Genomic DNA, 17,033 nt, shown 5'->3' with positions numbered 1-17,033 from the left:
CTCTCAGGGATGGATTTTTGTGAATATCGTACAGGCAAATGTGTTGTGAACGCAAGCTGCTTAACGGCATGAGCGAGTAAGCTCCTGCTGGCTGTGCAGGATGGACTTGGGCTTCCAACTGCAGGCGTTGCCGTATGGTGCATGAGGTACACGTCCTCAGCGCATGGGGCGTGGAAGGAGGAAACCCTAAATATTGCTGAGGGGGAATCGGAGACCATGGTTCTGAGCCTTTTCCCTTCTTGTGCCCTAATCTGGGTTTGGTTTAGGTGCAGTTCTCAAGAACCTGCGGTTCTCAAGATCGGCATCTTAGCTCTTTTCAGTACCAGGGCAGAAGTTTCTTTCCTGTTTCGCTCAAAATCCTCTGTGCTCCCAGGTCAGTGCAAAAGGGACGTCAGTTTAGGCAGCCCCGCTGCCTCTTTTCCCTCCGTGGCCAGGTCCCCGCGGTGCCGTCCTGCAGGTCCGGAGGTGTGAGCTCTGGTCTGGGCCATGTTCCTTCGGCCCTTGTCTCTCCCCTCAGCACCATCAGATGCATCCATTGCTCCTGGCCCTCTTCGTCCTGGGCATGGTCATGTTTATTTGAAAGATGTCGGGTGCAGACCCACAACAACAACAAAATGACAGTAAATATTTGGTCAGAATTGAGAGTGGATTTCTGTACAATAAATAGCACGTTTTTCATTTCGTTTTTAAGAAAAATTCTTAAAACTGCAGAAGTACTCAACGTACATTCGTTTTGACTTTTTGTGAAGTGTTAACATGTCTGGATATGGGTTTGGGATTTCTTTTTGCCATCTTCAGTGACTGCTGAACAATTTTTCCTTTAAAAAACAACAGTAAGGACGAATCCGGGTGCTGTTAAGAACCTGGCGGATCAGGGTGGCAAAGGCAAGGCAGGGAGCTCTCCCCTGGCTGTCAGCAGAGCTGATTTATGGATTTTGCCACAGCTTAGTGAAGTTTGGAGCTCTGGTGCTGCTGGCAGAAAGGGCAGTCCAGAGGTATCAGGGGGGCACTGGGGCACGAGGAAATCGCTTCTGCGTTTGCAGTCTTGCAGCATTTGAGGTCTTCATCCACGCCTGTGCAAAAGGTGTCTGCTGGCCTTATTCTCAGGGGCGGTAGGCTCAGGGTTCGTTCTGGTCTGAGCTTTGTCCTGTACCTATTGATCCCTCCGTCAGGTACCCAACAGATCTCCAAGCTCATTGAGATAACTCGATTTACCTCTACAGAAGGAAAACCCAGCTCACGGCGATTCTGGCCCGCCAGCTCCCAGCGTATTTACCATGGTGAGGAGCTGCCTGGTGGCAACAGTTTAGATTGAGCCAATAAAAAGTTAAAAGCAGGCGGAACACAAGAACAGTGACAAGATAGTCATTAAATAGCCAGGAAAAGGGACTTCACCTTTCTGTTGTCATTTCTTAGAGGTTTGATGTTGCTGAATGCTTGCTCATTATAACAGCATCACTTGCCACTTCCGTGAAATATTCTGCCGGTATCGCATTACGAATTGGAAAAGAAAACAACAAAAAAAAAATTACTGGGATGAGTTGTGTTGTTTATAACACAGTAGAAACTTAATATTGAGGATTTCATTTCTTTTTTCCCCCGATTTTCTGTTGTCTGAAGCGTATGGATTTGCATGTCCCAGTGTAGTTAATCAAACCAGTCTTGATGCTTGGTGCAGATTAAAAAGAAATTCTGCTCTTAATAAAAAAAAAAAAAAGGAAACTCTGAGACCATTTGAAACCTGTCAGGCTTTGTTTTTCATGGAAACGTTGCATTAATTCGCTGGCGGGTTGGTGGGAGCGCTCTCGGCGCGACAATCGGACTTCTGTGCGCATTCCGACGGCCACGTTGCACAAAATTTCGGATGAGGGAAAAACGAGAGGCAGCGGCAGGTCCTCGCTCAGCAGAGGTGCTGCGGGCGCTGGGCTGGGGCCCCTCGGGTCTCCTGGGGGCCGGGGGCTGATGCCAGCTTGCACGGCGGCCGTGGCTCTGCCGGCAGCGGTAGGTGCGCGCCGGGGAGCCCCCGCGCCCCGCAGCGAGGTAGGTAGCGGCAGCCCGTTCCTGATTGCACGCTAAGATTAATGGGTATTTATTTTAACAACCATTCCGTTTCAGTAGCTTTTAATGAGTCCTTTGATAGCAAGTTCCTTAATTAACAAGGCAGCCTTTCAGCTTTGCCCTTCCCTAATTGTTAACATATTTGCTATTTTCAAACAAACGCGCTACCGTGAGCGGTGCCGGCTCCGCGCTGACCTTCCCCACCGTGGCTGCTCTGCCTCCTGGGAACCCGAAGGGTTTCAGCTGCTGCCCGAGGATGAAATGCAGCTGAAATGAGATGATTTCATGGCTGATTTCCTGCACCGTGATTGACTCTGCAGGGCTCGGTGGGGTCCGAGGAGAGTTGCCCATACCAGCGTGCTCCAGTAGGCGCCCCTTGGCTTACCTCTTGGGGAGGGCATCGAGAGGTTTGGCTCCGCTGCTTCGTTCACTGGCACGGCCACAAGTGGCCTCCTTGGGTCTGACACCCCTGTGCCTGGAGGAAGCCCTGGGGGGGACAGGGAGGACAGCGTCACCTTCAGAGGCGTCACGGAAACCCCGGCTGCAAATTGCACCAAAGGCAGTGGACAGAGGGATTCCTAGGTGGAAAAACAGAGTGATTCTCGTCTAGAGAAAGCCCCTGGTTGTTACTTCTGTGCTCAGGAGGAGGAGAATTGCTTTATTTTGCTGGCCACTGGATCGTGTTTAAGATCAACGGGGTGGGTGGGCAGGCATTGGGGTGTCTTGGCCACTGAGCTCTGCAGACTTTCACCCCCAGCCCAGGTCTCCCCCGTGCAAACCCAGTTCAACTCTGGTGAGGTTTGCAAAGGTCTCGAGTGAGCAGCTGATGCTACGGAGGTTTTCCTGAATTACTTCTTGTGATTCAGAGCTCTTTGGTTTTCTGTTGAGTTTGTAAATGAGCTTCAAGGGGTTATTTTTTCCCCTTCTCTGCTCTGGGCAGCCTGTGCCAGGGCTCCTGCACCCGCCCGGCCCAGCAGTGCTGCCTGAAGACGTGCTTCAGGTTCTGGTTGCACCCTTCCTCTGGCTTCCTCTCCAAAGCACATCTTGCATTTCAGATAAAGCCTTCCTGAGCGTGGGGTACCAGCGCACCGAGGAAGCTGAAGCATTTCTGAACCGCGTGCGGGCTGAGCTCATTTTGCAGCTCGCTGTGGAGCAGGATCACGACATAGCCCTGCGACTTCTTAGGATGCCGGCATGGGAAGAGCCTTTGGGAGTGCCAGCGGTTGCACCACGCGCTTGCAAAAGTCATGGTGGTAATTAGCAGGGGTCTGAGCCCTCCCTGCTGAGCGCGGTGGCTCCTCCAACCCGCAACAAGAGCGTGGGGTTTTCTAGGAGCGACGTCTGGGGCTGACAGCCCTGCTGCATCCTGCTCACCGAAATCTCCACGCCAAGGCACATGTCCCGGCACCGCCGATGCGGGTGGGGCCGTTAACGATTTCGGAGGCTTGGTGGAAAACACGTCAATCAGGGGCTCGGCTCGCCGCCGTCGGGGAGCGGAGCGCGGCGGGCGTCCCGCAGTGAGCCGGGCTCGGCCTCGCGGCGCCGGCAGTGCTGCCGTCCTGCTCGCAGCCCTGGCGCCGTGGGAAAGCTGTAAAGTGAACCGGAAAAAAAAAAAAAAAAAAAAAAAAGAAGACTATGAAGTAAACCTGTATGGTAAATACATGCCAAAGAGTCTGGGGAGGAAGAACCGCAGGCACCAGGACGTGCAGGGGGCTGCCCAGGTGGAAAGTGGCTCTGCAGAAAGGGACCTGAGGGTCCTGGTGGACACCAAGGTGAACATGAAGCAGCAACGTGCCCTTGGGCCAAGAGGGCTGGTGGTGTGCTGGGCTGCATCAGGCAAAGCATTGCCAGCAAGAGGAGGGAGGTGATCCTGCTTCTGTGCTCAAAACTGGTGGAGCTACACCTGGAGTGCTGGGCCCGGTGTTGGGTCCCCAGTGCCAGAGAGGCCCTGGGCACACTGGGATGAGCCCGGCATCACCCCCTGAACTGCTGCAGGGCCTGGGGCACCTCTGCTGCGAGGAGAGGCCGAGGGAGCTGGGGCTGCTTGGTCTGGGGATGAGGAGGGCAGGGGGATCCCGTCTGTGTCTGGGCCCAGCCCGGAGCCCCGGCGGCTCCCCCTGCCCCTCAGGCAGCACTGCTGGGCCGGGCGGGTGCCGGAGCCCTGGCACAGGCTGCCCAGAGCTTGGGGGGCTCCTCCTGGGGGAGCTTCAGCAGCCGCCGGGACGTGGGGCTGGGCACCCTGCTGGGGGGGCCCTGCTGGGGCGAGGAGGGACATGGGGGGCCCTGCCCGCACCCATGTTCTGTAATTCTGCGGACCAGGACGGGCACGTTCTAGTATGAGGATGTGCGAGATCCCTGCCTGTGTGCAACCCAAAGCAGCTCAGGTGTGAATATCTGCAGCCTTCTTCTCTTGCGGCAGCAGCTTGGCAGTAGCGATAGAGCCGTGTCCCGCTGTTATTTTTCTCCCATCAGCAAGAGCTGCTTTATCGAGCAGATATTGCACTGTGTTTCCGGGGAAATGTTCTAAAATTGATGGTTGTCTGCAGCCGCTGATCTTACAAGGAGCTGCCCTAACTGGCATCTGTGTCATTGGGGGGATCTGTATTTATACGGCTGAAAGGAATAAAAATTCTGGGAAGGTTTTAGACCTCTGTGCACAGGGAGGGAGATGCTGCTCAGGGGAGGCAGTCATCCCCTGTGGAGTTTCTTGCACCTTCCTGTCTAGCCAGACATTCAGCACAATGATTTCAACCCCCGTGGCATCTTCAGACCTTCTAGTAGTAAATAAAAGGAAAACTGGATTAGTGCTTACAAGGCAAAAAACTATCTTTCATATTCTTTTATCTTTCATCCCGTAATTTTGAGGGTAAACTGTCAGACATCTGTATGTTCTTAAAGCTGACATTAAAGGCCAACTCTTTTTAAAAACAGAGCGGGTTTTAGGTGCTTAAACCTGAAGAATAATGGAAATAAAAGGCGGGATTCTCAGCTGTCAGGAGAAGATTCGGCTTCGGTGCTTTCAAAGGCGCAGTGCACGTTTGCACCTGAAACAAGTTTTGGGCCCGGCCGAATCCCACGTGAAAAGGAAGGAGCAGGGGCGGCCGTGCCAGAAGCTGCTCCCGTTGGATTCCCTTCGCCCTCCCTGCAACGAAGCGCAGTAGAAAATACTGGCAAAGAATTTCATAAAGCGCCACTGCAGGAACCTGCAAGCCGCTTTCGCCGTGAAGGCTCGGCAGAGTTGTTGAGCTGTCAAGCCGTGATGATTAAATTACTTTTCCCTCCCGTCCTCCTCGCGTTTGGCTTATTAACTTGACGTTTCATCTCAATTATTTGCTCTTCTTCACGCCCTCCCTGTGTCGCTTGTCACTCACTCTTTATTCGGGCAAGCCCGGCTAGCCGGAGGAATGCGTGCACCGGAGCAGGCGTGTTTGCAGGCGTAGGTAACCCTTTAGGTACCTCTGTGTTGCTGATCCCACCCTTGCTCGGTGTACGGGAAGGGTTTTCCCCGAAGATCTTTCTCGGCGAGGCAGAAAACCTTCCCGTGGGTCTTCCTTTTGACTTCACCTGTGGGGGTTTGTGCTGTGACATCGCCCAGGCTGCTCCGAGGGTTGCAGCCTGTGTCCAAACCCATGCATGATTGGCTTTTCGGATGCTTTCCAAGCAGGGTAGAGCAGTGCACTGAGAGGGAAAAGTCCCCTTCGGACTTGAGTTGCGCGTCTCAAGAAGTCTCAGGTTGGCTGGGGAACAGCCGTGGGAGCGCAGAGAGAGAGGAAGGCGTTCATGGGTGCCAACCCCGCGTCCTCATCGGGTGTTTTCACGTTGGCAGAGCTCTCCAGAAGCGCTACCGGGCTCTGCTTCCAAACTTTCGAGGACGTTGTGCCTGGGTACCCCCAAGGCATCAAAGCACGGCCTTAGTTCGGCCTCCAAAGCTCAGCGCCGGGCCCTGCAGCTTTTTACAGAAGCAGCGGTGCTGTGCAGCCTTGCCCACCAGCTGGACGTGCCATGCTCTGCTGGACGTGCCATGGGCAGCAGCTGCCACCTTCAGCCCGGCTGGGCGGCAGACACCACCGGCTCCTCACCCCGTAGGTGACTCCTGAAGCTGGGACAGAGTTGGGAAGCAAGTCCTGCCGTACAAGGAGGGACAAGGGGGCTTAGCGTGCCCTTTGCCCCATGCCCAGCACGTGTGCAGGTCCCAGAGCTCGGCAGCTTTTCTTTCTCATCCTCTCCTTCCCATCTGGACCAGGACTGAGCTGCTCAATAAAGCATCAGAACTACCTGAGCACAACAAAACCTGCAGTGTCTGTTGGAAGTAATGAAGACAAATCGCGGTCGGGTACCAGCGTGCTTCCCACCGCGGTTGGGGATGAGGAATGGGCACGAGCAGCGTTTTAAATAACCAAGTATGTCAGAACGGCACAAGTAAATGATGAAGAGCAAAAACCTGTGGCTCTGCTGCTAAACTTTACGGTTGCCATGTTTCATCTTAATTTTAGTGCAGGTGTTTGTGCTGGGGTGAGTAATGAACGCTCCTGGAGCCTGGGAGCGGCAGTAAACAATGGAGATGAAGTACCCTGTCCTCTAACGCATGGCTCTGCTTTTTTTTTTTAATAAAAAATGAATTTTTCCTACTGCTGAAGATGGATGTTGCCTGTAGATCCAAAACAACTTTGTGAAGCTGGTCAGAGCGCTTCCCAGTTCACGGATCAAAGGCTCACCTGGCCGTGCTGCAGCAATGAAACCTGTTCTGATCCTCAGCTGAAGCACCGTGTGAAACCCCCACGTTAATCCCAGTTGAAATTTGTAAGATGCTCGTAAAAATCTGTGAGATCTCCTCAGCCACTCCTCGTTTCCAAGGAAGCGTGCTAAATTCTTTTGTGTGCATTTGGAGGCGTCATGTCCAGCTGAAGCACGGCTCTTTTCCTGGCAGCTCCGTTTCCCAGAAATGTCGTGTGGTTGCAGACCCGGAGAGCCGGACGGTCCGGGCAGTGCAGGCTGAAAGGCTTGTGTGAGTCTGCTCCCAGCCAAAATATTTGTGCTTTTTGTGGGTTTAATGCACGTTGCACACCCACACTCATGTGCATATTGCAATATGCAAGCATATTGCAATATTTCATCTGCCACAACTTTTGTACTGAAGCAACGAGGGATGTCTTCGGAGTAATTGTAAATGAGGGGAGAGATTCGGGTAGGTTGAACGAAATGAGGGAGGAAATTCAAGTGGGTTGAACAGAACTGCCACGTGTTTTGGAAGCTTATCATCTTACTTGGAAAATTTGGTGGTGACTTGGTGGGTGGGGAAACCTGCGTGGCTCACGGAAAGGACCTTTCCACCTCCGTCTCCGTGTGGCATCCCAAGGCATTCAGGTATCTGCCGGTCTTTACGGAGGACCTCAGTTCTTTGTGTCCGTGCCCATCGCTCTCCTCTCTTCTGGTGATGGCTCCCCTGGTGCCGACACTTCAGCCAGGTCGGTGCACGGGAGCTCGAGCTCAGCGACCTGCCCGTGGCCTTTCTAAGGAGCTGGTGTTTCTGAGCACCCTTGTCTTTCGGCTGGGGCTGCCTCTCCCCTCCCGTGAGTCCTCCCACCATCATCTTTCCTTCACATCCTTCTGCTTCGGACGTTGAAACTCCCCTGGGACATCGCAGGTTTCACGTCTGCAGGTTCAGCTCTGTCTTCCTGCTCTCGAAGCCTGTGCCGCCTTATTCATGCATCATGGCCAGCTTCTCTTTGGCATAAAACCCTTTCTGTTCAAAAAATAATTAAAGGTTTCTGCAAGCCGAATGATGCCATCAGGGCCAACAACAGCTGGTTTGGCCAGCCGCTGGATTCAAGAGGGTCTGTGCAGAGCTGTTGTTAATGGGAGCAGGCGTGCACTGAAATCCGCACAGCGAGCAGCTCTGCTGGGCGAGGAGGATGACGAAGATGAGGAAGATGAGGAAGAGGCATTTTTGTGTGCACAGAACCTGCTGTTCAAATAAACGTTGTTTGGCCTTTCAGTTCTCATTAGCTGTACACTGAATCATCCGCAGAAGGTGATTTCTCTCCCCAGACACGGTGTCTTCCCTCGGCGTGCTGATTTTGCAACTTGTCATGTTCCTGTTTGAAACCTGACCGCTCGAAAATTCGTGCATCCTAATTAAATAGCTGGTGGTGATTGCTCTTCGCCTGCCTTGCGATTGTTTTGCGATGGGGAAATGGAAGGCTCAGCCAGGGTAACTCCTCTTACTGCAAACTGCTCTTGTGATTCACAGCTTGAGATCGCATCTGTTCCTCAAAAGTGAAACGTAACTGCTGTAGGCCACAGGAAACATTTTTAAAAATAAATATTTACTGACAATACTCTCGATTTTCTTAGTAGCTGAAACTAAGAACTGCTCATGCTTTCCTAGTAAATATAAAGGTTTCAAGGAATTTAAGTAGTTGATACAAAAAAAGGCGTCAAACATTTGCAAAATATTAAGGTATTAGGTAAAAATAAGAGGAACAAAATCTTGAGAGCAACAAAATTGGTGTTAAATTATTATAATCGGTATTAATACTGACATGTTTTTTCACCCGTAGCTTTCCAACAGAAAATAGGCATCTTCCTTTTGTCTGCACAGATACTGGAAATGCAGATAAAGCAGTTCCCGTTAACGAGGAAGACGGTAAAACACAAAATAGAGGAATTAGCTCTCCAGCAAGAGAGAAACCTCAAAAGCAGACGAGGGGGGCAGGCCCCTGGAGGTGCAGGACCCGCTCAGCACCAGCCTGCTTCTTGGTCTGAAGCACCCTCAGGAGCAGCCTTCACGGGCAGCAGATAACACCGCTGGTCAGAGCTCCGTTAATCTTCTCACGCCTGCTTCTGGTGGCGTAGGTCGTGCTGGAAAAGGGACAGAAACACGCGGCGCAGCCGAGCCTGCACGGCATCGAGCTGCCAGGCGCAGCACCTTTTACACCCCGGGAGCGGTCAGCGTGTTCTTTTCTGTCTCACAATCCCATCCTGGTGTCAGAGCGATGCTTCGTGGACGGCTCCAGGAGACCCCCAGCACCCGCCTGGTTCCACGCACCCACCCCGGCCGTTCCCTCCTGCTCTCGGTGCTGTGCCGGGTGTCGGGGCAGCAGCTGCCCCACAGGGCTCTGCCACCGCGCCGGCCCAGCCGGGAGGAGGCAAGCACTGATGGGTGCCTTCCCCCTGGAGCAAGCAGGGGCAGGATGCGGCCCCCCCCACCCAAACACAACTCTGTGACACCTCCGTGCTTGGACGTTTCCTTCCCACCGGTGTCCAAAAGGGGCTGCACGGCGCTGGGAGCGGGCTGAGGAGCATCAGCGTACTAGAGACGGGACTGGGGTTGTTGTCGCCAGTGTGCCCCCAGCTCTGTAGGGTGCACAGCGGGGAACACGCTCGTGTCCCTCGCTGTGCAAAGCCAAGCGACCGCTGCTGGCTTTGCTGGTGGCACCGTGGATGCCGTGCAGCCTGGTGAAGGAGCAGAGGCCACTCTGCTCCCACGTGGTGGAGGCTAAACCAGCCCTGTTGAGCAGAGTGCCCCCGCTGTTGTGGAACATGCAGAGATGCTGCTTTAGTTGCAGGCTGGAGCTTTGAATTGTCACTGCCCCCATGATTTTGACCTATCAACAAGGTAACTTCAGGCAGACTATGCACGATGTCAAATAAAATAGGGCACGTTGTCTTGTCCGTGGTAGGATGCCGTAATGAGGGCTGCCTAGAGCTCTAAACACCCCAAGGCTTTCCTGGATTTGAGCTGCTCCTGGGCACTCCCCATCTTCCAAGGTCTGACCCTGCTACTGGCAGCGTGGTCCTAAAAGGCGATTGATTCCCTTCAAAGACGATGGTTGCAAAAGCGAGGTCTGAAAGCTGATGGGATGTGTTAAAGAGGGCGGACTGGAGAGTCCTGGTCCACGGAGCTTCTTTTCCCTGTTGCGCTCAGTGGCCTTAACGCGCCTCCCTTTTGTCTTGCAGGGGAAGGTGGCGCAGACCGCCTGCATGTCGGCGTGCAAGCACCTGTCCACCTCGCTGATGCAGCTGCTGCTGGAAGCCGAAGTGCGGCAGCTGACGCTGGGCGCCTTGCAGCAGTTCAACCTGGACGTGGAGGAATGCGAACGTAAGATGCAGACCCAGCCCATGCCCCATGTTTCCCTTTACCCACTCGTGTGTCAGGGCCCGAGCCAGGGCAGCGCTGTCAGAGCCCGCTGGTGCTGTCCAGGAGGACACCTGGCAGTATCTTCAGGACACAAGCAGCCCGGCAAACTCTAAGAGATCAAAGCTTTACTGCTCCTTTTTCTCCTAAATGCTGTGTTGATGCTTTACAGATCATCCCTGCTTTTTGAGTATTTTTGAGTATTTTAAAAATATGAGGAGTTAGAGCGGGTAAAACATGAGGAGGGCTAGCAGGAATCAGTTCGCTTACGATGGCTGTTTGAGAAAACAGTAACTGGCTTGTGTTCTTAAGAAGCTCTGGTCCTCTCCTGACCTCAGCTGTTTGTCTTCTCTATCTGCTGCAGGGAGTTGTTTCCCAAAGCCTGCCCTTTTAGCAAAGTCACTGTTACGGGAAGGAGATGCCTCGTAAGCGAAGTAGTTAAATCTGTTTGGAGGTGTGCATGTGAGCATCGCAGGTGCCAACATCGTGCCTTGCGCTCAACCCTGCTCATTTTGGTTCACCCAGCTAACACCTGAACGAGCTCTGAAATCCTGAGATTTCTCTCAGGTTGCTCATTCTCCTGCTGTCTGTAGGTGTTAACAAAATGCAGAACAGAACTGACAGAATGCCTCACTTCTTCCTATTTTCATAATTTAATCCAAAGCAGGGCTAGCACAGTTCTGCACAGGAACCTCCTCCCTGACGAGTCTGTTTTTAAATGCATATTGAAGCTCAAAAAGGGGGCTGTCCCATACCACAGGTGATTTTTTTCTAAGGGCAGCAGCAGCAGCAGCGCTGTGCAGTCCTGCGGTCCTGGTGGGCAGCTCTGTGATGTCCCCCTGCACCTCTGGGTGTGGGAGGCTCTTGCAGGATGTTTGTGGAAGGCAGACGTACAAATCGGGTTAAAAAAGTTGATGTTTGGACAGATGAGTAACCACAGAGAGATGAGGGAACGGCAGTGGTGTCCCCAGGACGACCGGGAGCTGGGCAGGTCAGCATGGAGCCTGGCGGTGCTGCACGCCTGTCCCACAGGGACGGTCGGTCCTGTGCTGTGTGTGGGGCCGGGCCCTTTATTTTTGAGACAACAGCCATTGCTTTGAGCTGTTTTTTGCCTATTTGCCACGTTTTAGCCACATTTAAAATCTGGTGTATTGTGTTCCACGGCCGCTTGTGAAAATATCACAGGGCCAGAGGCTATGGAAAACGCTGAGCTTGGTAGGATTCAAGCAATATTTTAATTTTAGAGCAGACGAAGATTTTTTAGGGAAGTTTTTTCCAAATACCCACCTTTTTGGCTTTGTTTTGATATGGAGATTGGGGTGTTCCCTGCTCAGATCGAGATAAGCCTGTTCCTTGCAGTCTCCTGACGTGCTCTTTGCCCTGGTGTGGCTCCCGTTAAGCCGGGTCCCTGCCTCCGTGGGAATGCTGCCGGAGCCCAAGTACTGGGGCTTCGCTCTTCCTATCTTTGGTAACTCCGTTTATTCAGGGAAATCAGTTGTGGTGTTTTCATTATCACCTGGCACTTAACAAAGATATTCTGTCACCCTTTATAAAAGCCTCGCTAATTGTGTTCCAGTTAGACAGCACCAACAGGAGCTACCGACAGACAGAATCTTATTTTCAAGAGAGGTGACCCAGCAAGATTTCGTGATGTTTGTAGGGGGTATTTTTTAATAGCTGGCCATCTCCTTTTGCTAATTCATGGCAACCTTTGCTGGGGAGCCTGGGAGAAGGATCGGTGTTTAATGAGTCACATCCAAAGTTTGCAGCTACATCACTTGTCTCGATGCAAGCAGGACCTTATTTTTCTTCCAGTAGTGCCTTCAGCCCCGAGTTCTGCCTGCCTAATTTGTGTCCCATCAGCGTGTCGGGGCTGCACCGGCAGCAGCTGCGTTCTCAATCTGTGTCCGCACAGGGACGGTCTGTGGTGCTGAGAATAATAGGAAGCATTTGTCATCAGTAATAGTTTCCTTCTTTTTCTTTTGGCTGCAAACAGACTTGTGACCCTGCAGTTTTTCCGCCCCACCGGTAACTTGGGTCACTAAGCAGCATCTCTTCCCTGAGAGCCCCCGGCGCTAAGTAAAACGGATGACATTTAATATCGGGTTTAAGAGCCTGATTCCTTAAATTCCACGCGATCTGGAGCAATTGTTTGGTGAGGAGCACTCAGACACTGAAGAGCAGGTGCCGCCAACCTGAGCAGCCGGGACGCGACCCGCTCCACCCGAGGTGCGTCGCAGGCGGGGAATGGAGACAGATGCCACGGCTGTAACCTTCCTATCCATCACTGTCATCCCGCTGCTGGCCGCAGAACGGGAAGCCCAGACAAAGTCCTTTCTTCCTTTACGGGAGCAGGAATGCACTCGGGTGGCTTTGCTGACACCAGGAGTGATTTTTTACTTCTGGTTTTGTGAAGCAGTGCATCGAGACTTGGCTTTCCAGAAAAATCGATCCATAGAGCAGACTGTTATATTCAGAAAATATGTTTCCATTTTCAAGGGTCTACTTTTTTTTTTTTTAATTTGTTTTCTAATTTTTGGGTGCAAATCCCGTTGTCCTTATTACACTAGTTGTGTATGTGGCTTTTTATACCTCTGCCTCCAGCCCTCTTCGTCTCCCCAGACGCCCCGGCCTTACCTAGTTTAGCAGCTTTATCACGTACTTATCTTATTTAAATAGGGTTTTATAGCTGTTCTTATCACATTTAAATAGGATTTTATAGCCGTTCCAAGCACGTCCAGTGGGTTCTCTGGTATGGAAACTGGGCTTCGGAATTTCAGTCCCTGAGTTTATTAGGCTTTTGTTTAAGTTGATTGTGAACACCAAAAGTATAAGCTGGTTAACAGAGTGCTGAGAAAAGTTAATGAAAACTTAGTTGTGTATTAAGTGTGGTTTGAAGGTGATGCAGATAATGTACATTATACTGGAGTAGATATAATACACATTAGAAGAAAACGTGTTTCTGTACACGACAGATAGTAATTGCAGAGGTGAAAACGGTGATGGTTTAAGCTTAAGCCAAGACACTGGTAAATTAATTCTCAAAACTTATGGGTTCATAAAATAGTTTCTGATTTTTGGATTTGCTATCCCATCAGCGTAACGAAGGGGAATGGCTGCAAAAGCAAGCCACAGGCTAAGGTTTGGCTCCAGACACAGGCAAGCCCGGGTGGTGCTGAGGAGGAGCACAAGCTCGTGCAGGGACCCCTTGCCCGCACAATAAATCCGTCCTCTGGAGCAGTGTACTCAGCAGTTTTTGGATAGCGTTTTGCACATTCAAAGCACTGCACGCACAGTTTATTCATTTTATAAAGACGGTTTTTGGAGAAGTGGGGAGAAGTAGTAAATTAAATAAACATGAGGAGCCAACTCCTGCATTTCTCGGTTGTGTGAGTAGTCCCATATACGTCAGCAGCATTTTAGTGTGAAAGAGGCAAGGAAAAACGAAGCTGCAAGATTGTAAAAATCTGATTAGGCTGACTATGATGAGAGAAACGTGTGAAAAATGAGAGCTGTTTTCCTGTGGCATTATTCCCCCGGGGAAGCTGTGGAAACCCCGTTGCAGGAGATTCCTGTCGGACAAAGCACTAGAGGAGCTGCAGAGCAGCACTCCTGCAGGTTGGGGTGCCGGTGTGCTTTCTTCCAGGAAAAAGCTTCTGCCCAAGATATGTGTTAGAGGTTTGAAAGTCTTCTGGTGCAGCTTTACGAGTGATGTATGCGTATGGACGGCACGGCTCAAGTCCAGGAAAGTGCAAAAGTCATTTTAAATTGTTTTCTGCTGGCCAGGTATTACTTGTAACTCTTGTTATTATTGCTTGGCTTTATATAGCTCCTTTTATGCAGTCAACAGAGATTCTCTCACCTCTGATTTAAACCTAGAGTGAAATAAGGCACAGAGGTTAAATGAGTTGTCCAGAAAGACGCAGTAGGACACGTCTAATTACGTCTCAATTTAGGAGCGAGTTCTGGCTCCAGCCCAATGAGCCAACTTGAAAAGAGAGGAAAAAAAAGCAACTCAGGGGGAAAAAAAAGCACAAACCTAACACCAATATTTCTGTAAACTTGTACATAGAAGAGGGGATACTTTTTTTCAAGATAGAAATTTACTTGTTAAAAGGGGGTTGCTGTCTTCCAGCATATGTCTGCAACCCAAGATTTAACGGTGCTTTTTGTAATGGCTCCGTGCCTTTTCACCTCGATTCCATACTTTGCTCTTTTTAGGACCTCCTGGTGCTGGTGTTTCTTTTTCCACATCTCCTGCAACTCAGAGGTAGAGGGAATCAAAGAAAACGACCCAGATTTGGGGATTGCGACAGAAAAGGGAAAAAAAGAAAGGCGGCTGCTCTCGCTTGTACAAAAGTGTTTCACATCTATATAACTAATTCCAGCGGTGGTTGAGGCAGATTGTTTTTACAATACTTAGATCATAAAATAAGCAGTTCCATAATCTCTAAAGTCTTTTAACTGCTGCTTTATGACAAATTAAAAGCGCCGTAAAATTATATTTAAAATTTCATTAAACTCCAAATTTTTGTTCAGCCCACTCATGGGTGTAGTCAATAAGAAGCCCAGATGTGTCAGCCAGTTTGAGGGATACTGAACCAAACACGAGAGCATGCCAGAATGTGCCTATATGGGTCCCAGTGCAGCTGTTTACCACCTCATTCTTGGCTGCGTTATCTGGCTCCAAAAAGTTTCTCACGCGGAAATCCCGTTATTTGCTCAATGCTCCGGCGTTTGCCCACGACGCTGTGGGCAGTCCTCTCGTGGTGAGCGTGGGCTGACAGGGTCACAGGAGCTGCCTGTTCTCCTTTAGGCCGAGGGTATCGTGCCTGGTGCTAGGGGTGAGCTCTGCCTTTCTGAGGACAAAGTCCCCAGTTTGGGGATTCTGCGCCGTGTGCTCGCTGGGATCTGTCCTGCCGCAACGCACCAGCCAAAGCCTGAGAAAGTCTGTGCTTTGGGGGAGAGGAGGGGACGTTGCAGTGAACAGATGGAGAGGTTTGAGGCGATCACACCAGCAGACAGATCTCCACGGCACTGATCTCTTCAGATCCTGCGATAGCTGGTGGTGGTATTTGTAGAGAGGACACCAAGAGCTTCTGTTGTCTTAGTGGCTTGCAGCCTCAGTCAGGTTCCTCTCTGTGCTGCTTGGATACGTGGTTAAAAAGACAAGATAAATGGTCAAAAAGAAATGAAAGCTGCAGGCCCTCCTCAGACCCAGGGCCCGTACACAGGGCCGTGCTAACTTTGGCTGGCAGTTCTTACTGCCTGTGAGCTCCTCGGCCCTGGGACCTGTCATAGCTCCTGAAGAAGGATAGAAACCTGCATCCGATTTGTTGTGATGGCGTGAAAGACCACGACTGTGGTCTGGGTGGTGGGCAGGGACTCGTTACGCCACAGTGCTGAGCTGTTGGGGTCTGCGGGCTGGGAGGACGAGGGCTGGTGATTGCGCATGGGCGGCAGATGAAGCCGATGGAAAAGCAGAGAAGAGACGCCAGGTTAGTCTGCCACCTGCCCTGCAGAGCCTGAAGGCAGTATCCTCTAAGCCAGGTGTTTCCAACCTTTGTTTCCAAAGGAACATCTTTGTTTTCTCCACTGATCCCTGGGAACTCGCAGACCGGGCCTTTTTCCAGGCCTGCCAGCTGCTGGCGGTGCCTGCGAGCTGCCCCGTTCCCTGGCAGGACGGGAGGAGCAGATCTCCTCCTTCCCCACCTCTTCACCATGAATTAATTCCGGTAGTGCTCTCTTCATTTCCCTCAGATGACCTTTCTTAGAGGCTGCAAAGTACTTATGGTGGCCTAGAAGGTGACACCTGGTGAATTAGTGTGCGTGGAGGAGAAGCACACGACTCCTCAGCTGAGAGCTCTCCGCTTAGATGCTGATGGGAGGTGTTTGGACAAGGCTCCCTACTTTATCAGTGCTCAAGTGATGTTTGCATGTCTGACTTGAGCAAACCCTCGGAGTCTGCATGCTGTCAGAGGGAAGGGGACTCTCCACCCCATTTACTTTGCCCCTAAACTGAGACTTCTGCTTTCCTACCCTGTTTCTAACCATCGCCTGATTTCTGCCTAATGTTCGCCGTTCATCTGTCCTATAATCCACCACTTCATCTCCTTCAGCATTTTTAACCAGGATGCTTACTGATGCTTTCCCATAATTAAAGTCCTTTGGAACTCACTTTAGGAAGAGGGAATGCCTCTGTCCACACCTATTTAAATGAGACGTTGAAAGTATGACCTGGATCCCTGCAAATCCACACCATTCACTTCCCCTTTGAACAAGTGAAAAGTAATGGGCCTCTCAGTGGGGTTGCCTGTGTGTTGGGTTTTAAAGAACTAGAATTGTTTAAAATATATGGAAAGAAACTAACAATGAGTTCAAAACCCCATTTACTTAATACAGCTGGATTTTATCTCCTTTCAGTCTGAACTAGATCAGACATTTTCAGGTTTGTTCTGCTATAGCAAAGAAAGCTGATATTTTTACTACCTCGTCTCCTCTGCTGCTTTCCCCTTGACATTCAGTAAGAATACTTTTTCAGTTTCAAGACCAAACTATATTAATTACTTTAGCTGAGGCAATTTTCAGAGCTCACTGTTTAATCACGCTGTCCCCAAGCTTTGCACCCCCCTTTCCCTTTCCCACCCAGCACAGACACCCACCCTATTGGTACTTGTCAAACTTTGCAGCTCAAATAAGCTAAAGGTGAGCAGTACTCAGTCCACTTTTCCTGGTAGTGGTACTTCAGTGAAGCTCAGAACTTCATATCTGGTAAGAAACATCCACTGCACATCTTGGGTCTTGGGTTTGGGAACCTGTGTAGATCTGTAGCTCGATT

The 17,033-nt window shown here is 51.0% G+C and overlaps 1 protein-coding gene across 6 annotated transcripts in view; it reads left to right on the top strand.

The window, feature by feature from the left end:
* Positions 1-17,033, top strand: part of EXOC6B (exocyst complex component 6B) — a 294,380-nt gene that overhangs the window by 199,293 nt on the left and 78,054 nt on the right. For all 6 annotated transcript variants that reach the window (XM_066997041.1, XM_048045623.2, XM_066997042.1 and 3 more), the window contains one exon: positions 10,018-10,159. In XM_066997041.1, coding sequence (XP_066853142.1) covers positions 10,018-10,159 — 142 coding nt within the window. The remainder of the gene's footprint in view (positions 1-10,017; positions 10,160-17,033) is intronic.

This window comes from Anser cygnoides, chromosome 4 (genome assembly GCF_040182565.1).
Source record: "Anser cygnoides isolate HZ-2024a breed goose chromosome 4, Taihu_goose_T2T_genome, whole genome shotgun sequence".
Lineage (NCBI taxonomy): Eukaryota > Metazoa > Chordata > Aves > Anseriformes > Anatidae > Anser > Anser cygnoides.
Note: the sequence above shows the minus strand (reverse complement) of the source record. Positions and strands in the feature narration are given on the sequence as shown.